At 34.3% G+C, this 17285-nt stretch overlaps 1 protein-coding gene across 10 annotated transcripts in view; it reads right to left on the reverse strand.

The window, feature by feature from the left end:
• The window catches only part of KTN1 (kinectin 1), a 102070-nt gene that overhangs the window by 38970 nt on the left and 45815 nt on the right, over window positions 1–17285 (reverse strand). For all 10 annotated transcript variants that reach the window (XM_058429955.1, XM_058429954.1, XM_058429957.1 and 7 more), the window contains exons 7-18: window positions 15931–16071; window positions 12577–12683; window positions 11301–11433; window positions 9430–9517; window positions 8605–8771; window positions 8124–8192; window positions 6738–6775; window positions 5962–6052; window positions 5531–5599; window positions 5007–5044; window positions 4769–4850; window positions 4220–4288 (exon numbers count right to left, since the gene is read on the reverse strand). In XM_058429955.1, coding sequence (XP_058285938.1) covers window positions 4220–4288; window positions 4769–4850; window positions 5007–5044; window positions 5531–5599; window positions 5962–6052; window positions 6738–6775; window positions 8124–8192; window positions 8605–8771; window positions 9430–9517; window positions 11301–11433; window positions 12577–12683; window positions 15931–16071 — 1092 coding nt within the window. The remainder of the gene's footprint in view (window positions 1–4219; window positions 4289–4768; window positions 4851–5006; window positions 5045–5530; window positions 5600–5961; window positions 6053–6737; window positions 6776–8123; window positions 8193–8604; window positions 8772–9429; window positions 9518–11300; window positions 11434–12576; window positions 12684–15930; window positions 16072–17285) is intronic.

Genomic DNA, 17285 nt, shown 5'->3' on the forward strand with positions numbered 1-17285 from the left:
TTGCTAGTTTCTTACTTTTTTTCCCATTTTTGTTTTTCCCAATCTTATTACAATCATTTTTCACAAATGATATTAATTTTTCCATTGCCCTATCCAAGTCCTAAAATTCCACTCTGTACATATTTATGAAATTAAACCCTTCTCTTTAATGCCTAAGTTTAGGCCCTCAGCTTACTCATCTCAAATATCATAACACCCTAATTCTTCTCTCTGCTTCTAGTTCATAAGAATTGTTTTGTAGGAGGCACAGGAAAAAACTTCCCAATGGGAAAAAATAATTCAAACATGAGAAGGGAAACAGTTGTCAAAAGTACATTAAATCAGGTTTATACTATGAAAAACAAATCATGCATTAATTAAGCCTTTAAATCATTCATGAAGATGGTTTTCGTCCATCTTTATTTTCAATGAATGCCATCACACAAAAAGATATAACACTATTAAGTCTAAGTTACCTGCACCTTAACCATTTACTGTATTGTACCTTTAGTTACTCCTACCTACCAGAGTATTCTTTCTAAAATGTTAGGCTAAATGCTCATTTATCCTTGCAACACTCTTTAGTGGCTTACCCACATGCTGCATCAGGTTCATGGTTCTCACACAGCATACAAAGCCCTTCATAATTAGGTCTTAGCAAATCTTTCTCTACTCCTTACATCCTTCCTGTATTTTGTACTTCTGCAATATACCAATACTCTGAATATGCCAATCTTGCCACACTGTCATGTCTTTGAACACTGCATTCCCTCAGCCTGGACTGCCTCTTAGCTCTTTGGCAAATTCATGCTCATTTTTCAAAATCAGGTTTAGTTGTTCCCTGTGTTACCTCCCAATCTCCTTCAAATATTAATAGAATGCATTATCTCTTCCTCTAAACCTGTACACAGAGTTCAGAAACTTCATTCACCATAACTTTCTGTTTAACACATCTATCTCCATATTAGGAGGGCAAGAATCAAGTCTCATTCATCTCTGTAACCTCAGCATGTAGCTAAGTACCTAGCATATACTCAACTAGTAAATAAGTATTTGATGAATTTTTTTTAATGAAGTTCCAGTTTAGAAAGTATTCTTGGTCTCCAGCTCATCAAATACTCTATTGCATAAAACTGACCCAGCTTAGTTTGCATCTCCTCCAACATTTTTACTTTACTTCATACTTTATTGGTTTAATCCAATCCTACTGTTTCCTCCCCTAGATGATTTCCAAAACTATACCATATACAATAAATTCTTCTGCAATACAATTTAACAACGCAGCAGGGCAAAAAGAAGAAACTCTTATAGTTTTTACTTAATAATCTTGATCACTGAATCTTAAAAATCTACTGGAATAAGAATAAAGAAGTCATGCTGCTCCTTCACTAAAAGTCAGAATGTGCAAAAAAAAAAAAAAAAAAAAAAAAGTCTTATTCTGAGTAAATGAAATATTAGTAAATGACTTATTTGCATTATCTGACCATCTGCAAGCCTAAATCCAAATGCAGCCTTCCCTCCTTTAGGGTATCAACAGGTTAACTTACTTGGTACCTGTACCTGTTGTCTTTCTGCTTCCTACACCTGAAGAAACAAAACTTGGCACCATTATTAGTTTCTGCTTTCATACGCTCAATCTTTTCCTCCAGAATAAAAATCCATGGGGTAAATGGACTGAAATTTTTACGTAACTAAACTGTTCAATCTCTCAACTGTCACTTGGAATTCTTACTGTGGGATAGAAAGGGGTTAAAGAAAAGTGGAAATGACAGAAATTAAGATTATACCAATCTTTTCTCTTCTTTCACTAGCAACAACAATAAAAACGACTAGAGGAAAAGCCACAAAAATGATTCTTTGTCTGCCAAGATGAAAGAAGTCACAACTATAACCAAAACCTCAGTCATACGCTTTCTAGACTATTAATAAAAAGCATTCAGAGTCAGAAGAACAATTCTAAGAATTACCCAACAGATCTTAAATTAGTATCACAAAATGAGTTTCCCCCTTATCAAATAATTCTTTTAAATAATTCAAAAAATGTGGCTATAAAATTTTATCCTGTGAATTAATTATTCTTCATAACAAAAGCACATCTCATACTAAAAGTTGTCACTTTAACAGAACATCTAAAAGTACGCAGAAACATTATAATCAAAGGCTGATTTAATAAGATAGCAATAATATTAACTTTCATAAATATGATTGGGAATTTTACATAAAGTATTACAATGGCATTTCTCAAGGTATTATATGATTTCAAAGGAAAAGAAAAATTTAAGGCTGGTGGTTTTACTTTTATCTAATGATGGAAAATACCATTTTTAGCAAAGAACAAAAGTGTTCTATTTAAATAAGAGTCGCCAGCACCTGGATACTACCAGAATACAAGAATTCTAGGACAGTTTCAGAAGTTTCTAAGCATTTGTTTTACCTCCATGAAGTTAATTTTAGAAAGGTTAAAACTTCATACACTGCTATCAGCATTTCAAAAATCTCTGGTTACTAACACACAGAAACTATACTCTGCTTTTCCAAGTAAGAACACACACACAAAAATCTATACATTTTATCTAATCCAAGTCACCAATGTTATATCTCACCACTGCTATTTAACAGTAAAAATTAAAAATGTTGCCAGCTAAACAACTAAACTGTAACCAGAGACTACAAGATACATTCTTATTTCAGAGATGGTAAGGGAGGGTGGGGGGAGAGAAATCTTATAATTGATATCATATCTTTTTTGTAAGCTATACCAGAAAAGGAAATAAGACAAGAATAAGCCTTAGCTGGGCACAGTGGCTCACATCTGTAATCTCAGCACTTTGGGAGGCCGAGGCAGGCAGATCACTTAAGGCCAGGAGTTCAAGACCAGCCTGGCTAATATTGCAAAACCCCGTCTCTGCTAAAAATACAAAAATTAGCGGAGCATGGTGGCATATGCCTGTAGTCCCAGCTACTCAGGAGACTGAGGCATGAGAATGGCTTTAACCTGGGAGGTGGAGGATACAGTGAGCCAAGATAGTGCTACTGAACTCCAGCCTGGGAAACAGAGGAAGACTCTGTCTCAAGAAGAAAAAAAAAAAAAAGAAAAAAGAATAAGCCTTAAAAGCCATTTAAACTAAATATCATCCCTTCAGCATTGTCTCCTCTATTACCTTTAGTTTACAAGGGTAAAGTAAATACAAAGTAAGTAGTAAGACTAGGTAATAATGCACTTAATACCACATGGGGAGGTAGAATAAATGGATTATTTCTTGACAAGTTAACAAAATACTTCCAGAGGCACAGCTACTTACACCAGCTCAGTATCTGCATAAATGTAAATTTTAAAATAAATCAAAGAATGCATGCTTTTGCTAAAGAAGTGCTATCATTTGCAATAGCTTTACATTTCAGCTTCCAATAAAAGTACAATCCAAAAACTTAATATTAGGAACAAACGCAAACCTTCTATTCTAATGTGTCATCAAGAGTTTGTGTTTTATTAATAAATTGTAAGAGCTGCGTAGAAGAAGAGTATGAAGGCAGCACTTAGGAATAGGCAGAGAACAGATACCATTGGGCTCTAATTTATGGAACCATGCTTATTCAAAGCTGCTATAGTTTTGATGCCTTGCTATAAATATAAAATGAATAGTGACGGTGGCAGGGGATGGAGATGAGATAGATAAAATAAACACTCTAAGGGAAAAGAATTAAGGTTTAGATACCTGCCATAAACAAAGCACTAGGCGAGGCACCATACATAAGCTTCTCCTTTCAAATCTAACAACTTTATTGTGTAAATATAATATAATCTCCATGTGAAAGGCTTAGAATGAGAGGTGTCACAAAGGTTAAGCTATTTGATCAGCATCACACTGCTTTTAAGTGCTAGTAATAAGTTTCAACCTTTAAAGACACCATGCTCCCTAAAAGAAAAAGCTGAGGCTCCAAGTCTAAGGCAGGACATTTATTCTGAAAGTCAAATGTATCAAAATGGCTTAAATTATTTTTATGCATCCTATTACACATTTTTGTTTTCCTGGAATGTGCTTTTGAGCAGATTGGCATTAGCTTCATCTTAGGGAGAATAAATTTCCTGAATTTAGATACAGGATGAATAGAAAGGCAGTAACAGATATATCTAAGCTTAAGCAAAATTTCTCAATCAGTAATTTGGTACCTAAATAAGAAGAACCAGATCTTGTTATATATCAAGTATTTCTACTTTGTAATTTAGGAAAAGCCTTACCTGTTCAGAAACAAGAGTCTGTAGCTTCTGAACTTCTGATTTTAATGCTTTGTTTTGGTCATTTAGAATCTGGAAGAAAGAATCTCAATTTACTGTTTTAAGAAAAAAGGTAATAAAGCAATCATTTGAATGGGTTTTTGAACAATCAAACCTTTATCTCAGCTTTCAGTTCTCAAAGTGACAGGTGAATTATACACTGACATAATTCAAATTTCACTGGACAGAGAGATGCACCCTAGCACTTGGTTGGCCATGACCAGAAACTAGAACTACAGCAACAGTGGAGACAAATAAGACGGTCCCAAATAGAAACTATCAGCTGAGAAAACATTGGGGGCCAAAAATAAATCTCTAAGCTCTACTAAAAGAACAGATAATCTAGGGGGAAAGTCTATGATAAAATTCATGGTTTGCATAAGTCCCCTAATAAACTACAGAAACACTGTTTCAGAGTGATTTCACATGAAACGTAGTATTTCTGGAATCACTCAACTGAAAAGTATACAAGGTTGTTCTAAGAAACCTGAGTGTACAAGCTTAATCACACACCTTAAATTCTTCCATTTTGTTTGAAATTTCATGTTGTAGTTGCTCTTCCAGCAATCTTATTTTATCATCTTTAACATAAACACTATGAGGGTGAAAAAAAAAATTAAAATACTTCACACATTCAGAAAATCTACAGGAATTATGGGCACAACTATCAGTTATAAGCAGCAATATTTTCTGCAACAATTATACTTAAACATAAATGTATGAATGACTAGATGTACAATACTTTAGTCACCTTTGTTGTATCTTCTCCAATTCATGTGCAGCAGCAGCCTGTGTGTGGAATGAGAAGAAAATGATATCACTTCTCAGGAAGTGCTCAAAACTATTTTTTTCACTAATTTTTACATATTAAAAAGCTGTATTTCCATATATTTGAAGTTACAGCAATACCATATATTTCTGTAACATGTTTTGCTGTTCAATATTTTTTACTTCTTTTATTCTAGACTATTTTCCATTCTTCATATACACTAACAAAAAGGTATATCCTTTTTGAATTAAATGGCTCAAATAAAAGACTCAAACCAGCATAGTAAAATCATTTTAACTGCCTCCTGTGATATCTCGAAGTGATTAATTCATTGGATCAAACATTTATTTCAACATAAAAATAGTAACATCAAATCATGCACCCAAAGATAAGAAACCATTACATTTTTTACTTACACAATCAAATTGGGGCTCACAATATCAATGAAAATAAGAATATGCAAATTGAAATTCTGAGGTCAATGCTCAAAAGCAATAAAGATCTACCTGCTCATTTGCCAGGGCCTGTAATTTCTGCACTTCAGCTTTTAATAAGAAATTCATATTCTGTATATCCTAGAACAAGGAAAAATAGCATTTAAAATACTTAATACAATTGATTTTAAAGTTTGTAAAGCATCTTTTCTACAAAAGAGTTAAGCAAATGTCTCAACTTACAAAATTTCCTAAATAATAAAGAGAAACCAATTCCTGTTATTTAGCATATTCCTATCAAATTATTGTAAATTATATCACATGAGGGAAGCCCTTTGAATTTTCCTCATAGAGAGCTAGAGGATTTTGTAGTTTAGAAAAATAGTTATTTCAAATGAATTCTGGACTATTTTCCATTCTTCATATAAACTTACTATGTGGATCAAAGTAATTTAAATTTCAGTTCTGTAAAATATTGCAGCCATTTATACAAATTACTATACCTTAAGTTCCTCTTCTTTACTTGTTAAATGATCACGTTCATTTGCTAAAGAATCCTCAGTCTGTTTTATCTGCTTATCCTTTTCTGCAATCCTTTAGAAGGGAAGACATTTGTACATTCAATAAACATTCAGAAGTCACAAATCAAAAGGATTTAAAGCCTTAAAAAGCATCATCCTTACTTCAGTAGTTCTCATATACCTTCCATTTCTATAGCCCCTTTCGGTTTACTAACAACTGTCATACACATTACTATAACTCCTTAAAATACATAACCCTATTTTAAAATTCAAGATAAAAGAGGTTAATTTGTTAAAGCTAGCAATGTCAAAACCAGATTTCAGATCTTCCGAACTCAAGTGATCAGTGTCTATGCAAAATTATACAGCACAAAAAAAGCACATAACTTTGTTTTGGGTATACTACCACAGAGCTGGACACAGAATAACTACAACTACTTATCAGACACAAAAACTAATTTACTTCCACTACTTTCTAAACAATTACCTCTTCCACATAATTGCTAACACCCAAATGAAAGTCTCCCCAGTTCTTGTTATAATAAAAACATAAATAAAAGCAGAATATATAATGTTTAGGGACCCAACTCACTAATGGGAAAAACGGAAAAAAAAAAAAAAGCAAAAATTGCTCCAAATCTAGTTCAGAGTATTTTCTGAACAGGTCAGAGGTATAAAGTTAATCATAAGTGTCGCATCTAACAAGTATCAGTTAGTGGTGACTACACAATAATAAGAGTGTGAAAAGTTAGGCTTACACTTTATGTAATTCTTCTGCTAGAACTGAAGCGGAGGTCTAAGAAAGAAAAATAGTGTCAACATAAAAGTATTTAAGAGAAAGCTTTAAAGCTATACAATAATCATAACAGAGCTTTAAATTTTAAGAGAAGTTAATGTATATAAATTGTTAAGAAAGTATCTGGGGTCTGGCCCATGGTGAGTGTTCAATAAAGAGTAACTATCATTCTGAAAGCAAGTTTGATCACCAACAGCCAGTAGTCAGGAATTACATATCACAAGACATTTAGAATAAAACAAGTTGACAGGCCTGGAAACTAAATAACTGACAAGCAACAAATGAGTAGGAAAAACAGCCAGAAAGGCCATGTCTTCCTGTGTTTCTTCTCCTTAGTAACAACTTTTAATAATAAAATTATCCATTCCACGACTAATATAGTTTAGTAATACCCATGTTCATGTTTACTATTTAAAAGATTCTTACAGCATTCTCTATGTATTTAACTCCTGATAAATTTTTTAGAGCTACTTCTCAGCTGATAACTAAAGATCACAATTTAATTTGAGGTGGTAATTCACATATACATACACATCCACACCAGCACCCTTTCCTGCATTAATTCTTCCTCAATTACTTTAGACTATAATTTCTACAGATAAAGCAATTGGGAAAAATATATTTATATGGTCAAAGTTCTGGGAGTCTGAACTTCTCAGAACCTTAAAAACAAAATTTTAATGTTAAAACCACTCTTTATACAGAAATGTCAGACTTCTAAGCCAATACTTCTTGCTACAAATAACTCTCAGAATTTTCAAGTTGAAAAACTGAAGCTCAAAATTCACAATACTTAACTTGTTTTTATTTGATTTTCTTTATATCATTTATAAAGACCTGTATGTCACGTCAAAGAATAACAGGTCTTACACTATCACTTGAAAACTTTGGAAGGTTGAGTCACTAAACTGAGGTACAAATTTTCAATTGATCATTTTGCAAATATAATCTGTGATCTATGGTTACCATATTGTTCCCCCTGCTGATATATTAGGATTTTCCAAAGCTGACTGATATTTAATGAACATCTGTAATACATAAGTCACTATTCTAGACAGGATTTGGCCAATTCTCTCTCCTTGTTTTGTGACAGGATTGGGGACATTTTTGTATAATAAAAGCTCTCTAACCTTCCCCTCATCCAATTAGTTGGTATGGATTTCTTTCTTAGTGTTTTCCCTCAGCACCGTACATAATTAGCAAGTGTTTAGCACTCAGGATCATCATTTGTTGATTCATTGACTAGTCTCCCAGCTATTAATCCAGTAACTGGCACTCAACAGGCATTCAGATGAGTGTTTAAATGGCTGAAAGTTTTTAATCATAAGCAATAAAAAAGCATCATTACCTGGGCTGCTATCTGGGAATGGAACTGCTGAATTTGAGCTTTCAAAGCCTCATTCTGCTCCAAAATATCCTTTCATAAATAGCAACCAAAAAGAGAAAAAGCATGCTAATAAATAACCCCATGTATATGAACACAATGTATTATAGGTACATCTGTTTATCTTTTTCTTTTTTTTTTTTTTTTGAGGTATTCTTAGATTCCAAAAGGCATTATTTTAAACAATGATTAGACATTCTGAGTTAGCTTATAAGACAGAAGTTAAAGATATGTTTGTGCTATTCCTAATCTAACACAAAGAGCCTAAGACTGTGGGTGAGCACATCTTCAAACACACCATATTGTGACAAGTGCTCAAAGACAAAGTTATAATTATTCATCATCATTTCAGAATTAGGATAAGGTAGACCGTAGTCTCTCTTCTAGACACACAGATCTAATAACTGACCACCTGTATTTTTTTTAAAAAAAGAAGAAAAAATACCTGAACCTGCATCTGTAGAGACTCTTCTTTGTTCACCCTTTTCTGCTCTGATTCCATTAACTGCATTAGTCTTTGCTCCAACTGTTGTTTTGATACCAAGGTATCTGTAAGCTTACTATGCAGACTCTGTACTTCATTTTCTTTGGCCACAAATTTACTCTGTAAATCTGTAATAAAACATTACATTTTACAAAGGTCTCTTTCTTTGCCTAGTTACTCATACTCATCTTTAGTGTAGGCATTCTCTCCTCTAGAAAACCTTCTTTGAATCTCTCCTGCTTCCATTCTTGCATGCTTCTGTAGCAGGCTATACTTGTGTTTCATGGGAGAAAGGCAGTAGTAGAGAAATAAACAATACACATAACACGTACTCCATTATCTCCCAGATGGATCCATCAAATTAAGAGTAAATGAGTAAAAGTTAGCATGTATTAAATGGGCAGTTTTAAGTAAACTACTTGGGATGGTAATGCTGTTTTTCTCTTCAAAATAAGAAGTGAGTATTTTCTTGGGGAAAAAAAAAAGAATTCACCAAAGAACCAAAGAGAATAACTACAGAAAAGAAACACACACAGCCAGGATCTCATTACCCTATCATGTACTGTAATTTTGCCTGCAACTTTAATGCTTCAGGCAAAGCTACTAGGTAACTTATTTTAAAACCCTAACAAATGTCAAAGAAAGAAAGATACTCTGAAAGTATAAAAGCTATTTTTATTGAGCTATAACCAAAATGCCAAATTATACTTTCTTCACAGATGGAAGAGAGAGGAAATTTTACCCAAAATTATATACAAAGTTTACATGAATACCTCTTCCCCTTACCTTGCTGTGCTGCCTCATGTTCCGCTGTTCTCTTCCTGATGTAGCTCTGAACTTCTTCCCACCTTCTTTCAGCTTCTTGTAGTTGAACCTTGGCATTTTAAAGGGGAGAAAGGATAAATTAGCACAAACACAGAATTTCTACTTTGAAAAAGAGGGGAAAAAAGCATCCTCTACCTTTACTGTTGTATCATAAAACTGCTTATTGCAACTAGTCTCCTACATTTCAATAAGATAGGCAGATACACACAGTCTAAAAGCCATTTATTTATCAGCCATAGCCATCCTATCCTCCAACATTACAGGGTTTACAGTTTGGAGATTATTTCAGACTCAATATTTGTGCTGAGTCTCTATCAAGATAGCTACTACTATATATATCTGATCCACTTAGCAATAACCTGTTTCCCACTAACCTTCCTTCAGCTGATAAGCTTCCAAAGGACAGGATGGTGTCTTTATTGCTAAATCTAAGTAGCTAAAAATTCTTATTTTGAGGTATTTTTATAACACAACACTCTAATCATGACTACAATCTTTAATGTCATTTATTTATCCATATCCACAGAGAACAGACTTCCATATTTATGCCAGTAGTAAACCCACCAGCAAGATCAATATTAAATAAAAGAAAGGATACTTATATCAATCTCCCAACAAGACTTAAGAAAAACAAAGGTTACTCACACTATTTTCCATATTCAATTACTCTTGAAGCCTTTTTAACTCCTACTCTGGAACTGGTATCAAGGTACAACTGTATCAATGACCTAGGTAGGAATCTATTATAATGAGGTAGCATTTAACTTACACAAATTGAACTACACTTTCAACAAATCTCTTCTTCAATAAAAGCAGGAATAGAGAATTATACTCATCATTCTATTCAATGTACATATGCTTCAGAATGCATATAAAATGAGATAAATGAATCTCCTCCTCCCTCAGTCAGCCTGAGAAAAGCCATGCATCTCTTCATAGTATAAGCATCTTACTGGACCAAGTGACACTCTGGCGTCTAAAGATACAGTATGTGACTTTTTGTACATCATGGGTCGAGTGCAAGCCACTGGAACACTACTTAGTCTTGTGCTGAAGCAAAAGAAAACTACCTATTCCAGTGCTGAAAGAAAACTAGGTTCTACTGGACTTACTGAAAAATCCAAGCTATGGGTGATAAAGTGGTATTAAGGGTAATTTTTAACTACATGATTTCTGCCCTATACATGTAGACCCTAACCCCCATATATAAGATAAAATTCTACAATTTATACCTGTCAACCAGCTAACATCATTTACCATATCTTCAAACGGTCTTTAACTTCAAATTCAAGCCTATATTCAATTCTTTCAATAGGGCACATGCTTCTTTTTCTTTCATCAGGGCATAGCACTTAGACTACAGGTCCCATTAAGCTTCAAACTATATTTTTCAAACCTATATACACATTTAAGTCATCAAATTAAATACCTACTGATATGGTTAGGCACTGTGTCCCCACCCAAATCTCATCTTGAATTGTAATCCCCATAATCTCCATGTGTCAAGGGAGAGACCACATGGAGGTAACTGAATCATAGGCATGGTTTCCCCCATTCTGTTCTTGTCATAGTGAGTGAGTTCTCACAAGATCTGATGGTTTTATAAGGGAGTCTTCCCCCTCACTCGGCATTTCTCCTTCCTGCTTCTTCTTCACCTTCTGCCATGACTGTAAGTTTCCTGAGGCCTCCCCAGCCATGTTGAACCGTGAGTCAATGAAACCTCTTTCCTTAAAAATTTACCTAGTCTCGGGCAGTTCTTCATACCAGTATGAAAACGAACTAATACGCCTATATTATTCATGAAATGACAAATAAAGGTGAGAATATATCACCTTCAACTGAGTAACTGCTTGCTCAGCATTCTTCTTTTGGACTTCCTCTTGCTGTAGCTTTCCTGTTTTCTCAGTCAGCTCATTCACCAACCTAGCATAATCCTGGCGTAGTTTATTTAGTTCTGCAGACTGCCTGAAAACAGTAACTGGATTAGGAGCCTTCCATTATTACAAATATATATAAGAAATAAACAAAACATACTTTGTTTTGCTGAGCTGAGCTAGCAGTTCCATTTACAGCCCAACTGAAACAGAACACAAGTGACTACTAACAATAAAGTTTAGTTGTGTAATTCCTATATAATTCTAATGAGTTATTCAAATTCTAAAATCACTGTAAAATATCAAGAAAAATGGATGACCATAAATAGTGTCACCTTCAAACTGGTCTTCTGAAAACGTATTAAAAATCAACCAGTCAGGGTACTATGGACCCGTATTACTAGTCTCTCTAAGGTACTACTTCTCAAAGTATGGCCTCAGAGCCAATCACTATCACAAGGAAAGTATCTTTTTTTTTTGAGACGGAGTGTGGCTCTGTCGCCCAGGCTGGAGTGCAGTGGCGCAATCTGGGCTCACTGCAACCTCCACCTCCCAGGTTCAAGCGATTCTCCTAAGTCTCCCAAGTAGCTGAGATTACAGGTGTGTGCCACCAAGCCCAGCTAATTTTTGTATTTTTAGTTTCACCACGTTGGCCAGGCTGGTCTCAAACTCCTGATGTCAGGTGATCCGCCTGCCTCGGCCTCCCAAAGTGCTAGGATTACAGGTGTGAGCCACCACACCCAGCCCGAAAGTGTCTTAATATGTAGATTCCTGGGCTTTACCTCAGAGTCAGTGAATCATAACCTTTTAAGGGGAGGACTCAAGAATACACTTTTTAATTAGAATGCCAGGTGCTCTTCAGAATACTGAAGTTTTGGAGCTACTGTGAAACGGGACTGATGGTTTAAAAGTTTTAAACTCATAAGCTTGTAGACCATTCCATTGGTGGTACTAGTATTTATTACATAGTTTATATAAATATGTAATATATGATATATATTAATGTATTTGTATAAGTATATAATAGTATGACATTAATATAACATGTATAGTTTACATATGTATAACTGAAGAAGTTCTTCACAAAGCAAAAGAGAATTGTTTTTAAAAGTAACTCATTTTAGAAATAAATGTAAAAAAAGTCTAGCCAATTACTATCAAACACTATTAATATTTTGATGATTCAAGAAAATACTCTGCCATTCAATTAAAAATAAGGTATTTGGAAACATACTTGCTTTCCAGTTGATTTGTAGTGTTGCTGACAGCATCTCTCAGTATACCATTTTCCTGCTTCAAGTGAGCGATCTCTGCCTCCATCTGCTCACGAACTTGCTGAAACTAAAATTATTTTACACATATAAAACTTAGAAAACAAAGACTGTCAAAGCTAACTTTTAAAATAAACTTTATTAAAATGAGAATGTAAAAAGCATCAATAGAATGAAGTTTGAATCATTCTTCTCAAATAAATATAAACAAATTTAAAAGAATTATATTTTGTTAGTGATGAATGCAAATCAAATACAAACTGTCACCACATTCAACAATATAAGTAGATGCTAGCTGCTACCATATTTGAAATACAAGATGAACATGCTTAGAGATGATGTTTCAGAACTAAATACGATTTAGGACTTCTTTCCTACCGAATAGATTCATACAGAATTAAGCTTGTCCTGATCTTATGTCAATTACATGTTAGCAATATTCTTAAAGTCTTTAGTAAGCCAAAGTTTAAAAGCTGAAAATATGTTTGGTACACTTTATATTCAGTTACAAATTGAGCCATAATCATACAGATAACACAAAAACCTGCTTGCTAAAATATTCTGACCTCTAATTCTTTTTCCAAGTTTTTACATTATAAAAATACATATAACATAAAACATACCATTTTAACCATTTTCAAGTATACAGTTCACTGGTATTAAATATATCCATAATGCTGTGTAATCATGACCACCATTCATCTCCATAACTCTCTTCATTGTGTAAAACACCTTCTACACCTTTAACAAATAACTCCCATTCCTCTCCCTGCAGCCCCTGGCGACCACCACTCTTTCTTCTTCTAATTTTTAAATTTTGGATTAAAGAATCTAAAGATAAAGCACAATGACTCTTATATTTCATAAGAACATGTTTTTATATGAAATAATCTTATTAATAATTCTTTCAAAAGAAACTTGCTTATTAAGAGAAATTAAGGTATACGTTTCTATTTTTCACAGAAGTTATCATATGGAATCTACATCCTGACCTCTGTAAGTAATCAAGTAAAACAGGATGAATCACTTAAATACCTTTCACCTTCAACAAAAGATGCTGCTACAAGTATCTGACTAATTTTCAAATTAACAGGAATTAGGAATTAAGAAGAAAAGATCACTTGAGACTAGGAAAATCAGTTCTTCAATAACTCAAATTGCTGGGGGATGAGAAGATGAAGGAATGAGTTAAACAAATGCTAAAAGCAGTGGATAGGGTAAGAACATGAAAACAGCATCATTTACTTCTTTTTTGCTATCAGTGGCATTTCAGAGGAAAATATTGGGACTCTGAAAGCAGCAAAGAATATTTTAAAATTTTTAGCAGACTAGCGATACTATCAAAGCAATATTTTACAAAAAAAAAATCTGGTACCAAATACAAGACGGAACAAAAATGACAAACCTATTAATATCAGCCATAATTATCCTAGTATGTAATAATAAACAAAAGACAGACTAAGAATTGAATACAAGAGTAACTAGAAATAAAGAAGTTTGGAGCTTTTTGTTTTTTGAGACAGGGTCTCACCCTGTCACCCAGGCTGGAGTGCAATAGTGTGATCGTGGCTCACTGCAACCTCAATCTTCCAGGCTCAAGCCTCCCACCTCAGCCTCCTGAGTAATTGGAACCAGGGGCATGCCACCATGCCTGGCGAACTTTTAAATTTTTTTATAGAATGGGGTCCCACTATGTTGCCCAGGCTGTTCTCAAATTCCTGGGTTCAAGTGATCCTCCCACCTCAACTGGGATTACAGACATGAGCCACAGCACCTGGCCACAGAAATAAAATGTCTTTAAGATTTCAGAGCAAATTGTAGCCTAAGCGAGGCAGAGAGAAGTCACAGGATTCAAGCATAAATAATGCCTCAAAATATTAAAAACATCATTGCTCACGATTGCCCTAAAAAATATATACACACACACACACACACATATATACACACACACACATATATATACGTGTATGTGTATATATATAGATATATATCTATACACATATATATGTATATAGATATCTATATACATATATATGTGTATAGATATCTATATACATATATATGTATATATATATATCAACCTGATCAGTAGGTGAGTTTTAGACATATATTAAATCTGAGGTAATGACAGACCTTCCGAATTGAAGGATCAGCCAGCAGATGGAAGTAACAATTTCAAAAAGTCACTGGCCAAGAAAGTTAAATTAAGGAAGGTATTACATAACCACTAAGCAAGCAGACCCATGCCATATTCTTCAATAGCCTCTTTAGCAGTAATAAAGATATTCCAATCTTTTTAAAAATAAAACAAAATTCACTGGTCTAGTCCTAACTAGGATCATGAAAATGGAAAATATATACAAAAGACAGACTGTAAAAACTGAGCCTTCTGACAGAAGACAAGTGAAAGGGTAGGAAGCAACAACAGACAAAATCACTCAGGCCAAAACCTTGGAAGTCATTCTTCACTATCACCTCTCCCCTCCACACTAACACCAAGCCATATCTAACTAACTCTTTGTATACTCAAACTCATTCTCTCATTGTCAACATCTAATTTCAGGCCCTTGTTCTTCGACTTGAATTCTAGCAAAGTGTTCCAACTATCCCTTGCTCCACTCTCCCCACTGCTACCAAGGTAAAAATGTAAAATAGTAGTATAATTCCAGCAACTGCTGCGTTGCTTAAACTCCTTCACTGGCTCCCCAGTCTTCACGAATACAAGGCCCTTTAAGATGGGGCCTCTATCTACTTCTCAATATCCCTTCTTCATTCCAGCCCTCATTCCCAAATACCACAACTCTTACTGTATTTCTCATAGAGCAGTTACTCTAGACAATCTGTACTGGTAACACCTGGAGTACACTCATTAAAAAGCTCAATCCTGGGTCCCAAACTATACCCACTGAACTATCACCTCCAGAGATGGACTAAGAAATCACACCAAGTAACTCTTATCCTCAGTGCCCATTTCTTTACTCTCTTACTTGATAATGCCTAATTGTTTTAAAAGATTTAACACGGTCTGGATATCACTTCTAAAAAGTCTTCCCTATCAAATCCTTTTCTTCCCTACCTCCCATCACCATTGTTCTAAAGTCACCAATACTTATCTTTATCATCATATTTATCTGCATCCAGCCTCTCTACTTCATCCCCACCTAGAAAAGTTGTTTTACTTAGGACACAGAGTGAACTTCACTAGCCACTGTATGTTGATGGCCCAGCAAAGGGCCTTGTACATACTAGCCACTTAAAAGTTTGCTAATAAAATGAATGCAACCATTTCATCTTGTTTTCAAAGAATGAAAATATACCTTCATCTGCATCTGTTGAGTCTCTTGATAACTGACACGTATTTTGTTTTGAAATACATTATGTTCCTTTTCTAATGTTCCAATCCGATCTTTCATCCTTGCTATAACCACATTGCTTCTTTCTTTCTCTGTCATCATTTCCTAAAAGAATATCCCAGAAATTTAAACACTTGTTATTTAGTAAGTATCATAAGCCTACAACAATGATAAACAATGATGTTATTTAACATCAGTAAAATAATCATGAATGATAAAACATTAAATACTCGCTTAAAAAAAGCAAGGTCAAAAGATTTTAAAAACAGTCTTCTGCATCTCATCTGCTCTTCACACCAATTCGCTCATAAACACTTTGCCACTTGTTTACTCTTAATTCAAATGCATTTTCTAGTTTATTATGAGTTAAAGACTATGAACCTAGAATAAATCCTACATTCTAACTTGATTACACGAAAGAACATTTTAAAGCACAACAGTTCATTCTCTATCATTCCCGGGTACACGTTCTCTTTCAGGGAAAAAAGGCCTAGAAGGAAATAAAAGTCTCACTCCTAAGGGAAAAAATAGGGATAAGATGTCTATAGTAGAGTCAAAGTTTGAAACAAGGGAAGTAAATTCAGAAAGCAAAGTTTTATCATCTTCCTAAGTTAAATCTTTTTTTTTTTTTTTTTTTTTTTTTTTTTTTGAGACGGAGTCTCGCTCCATTGCCCAGGCTGGAAGAGCAGTGGCGTGATCTCGGCTCACTACAAGCTCTGCCTCCCAGGTTCACACCATTCTCCTGCCTCGGCCTCCCAAGTAGTTGAGACTACAGGCGCCCACCACCATGCCAGGCTAATTTTTTTTGTATTTTTAGTAGAGACAGGGTTTCACTGTGTTAGCCAGGATGGTCTCAATATCCTGACCTCGTGATTCACCTGCCTCAGCCTCCCAAAGTGCTGGGATTACAGGCGTAAGCCACTGCGCCCGGCCACTAAGTCAAATCTTAAATGAGGGATTTCATTTTGTTTTGCTGGTACTATGAACTCCTAGAACAAATATTAATTATCGAAGTACATGAAAGTCAAGTAATTTTAAAGTTAGCTGCAGGTATCATTAGGACTAATCATGTTCCTGCTCTAAAGCAATTGTATGACAAAATTTGAGATATTACATAATTTATGGTTGCCTGAGTTTGTTCATTCATCTTTACAAATTGTTATCCTCCTGTATAACATACTTAGAAGTATACACATCATAAGTATGCAGCTCAATGAATTATCAAATTAGTTATCCTAATTTTTAATTTTTTATATATAGTCATATAGTCACATAAAACTATGTTAAAGTTTCTAATTTTATTAACAACTTTAATCTTG

This window comes from Hylobates moloch, unplaced genomic scaffold, assembly GCF_009828535.3.
Source record: "Hylobates moloch isolate HMO894 unplaced genomic scaffold, HMol_V3 SCAFFOLD_16, whole genome shotgun sequence".
Lineage (NCBI taxonomy): Eukaryota > Metazoa > Chordata > Mammalia > Primates > Hylobatidae > Hylobates > Hylobates moloch.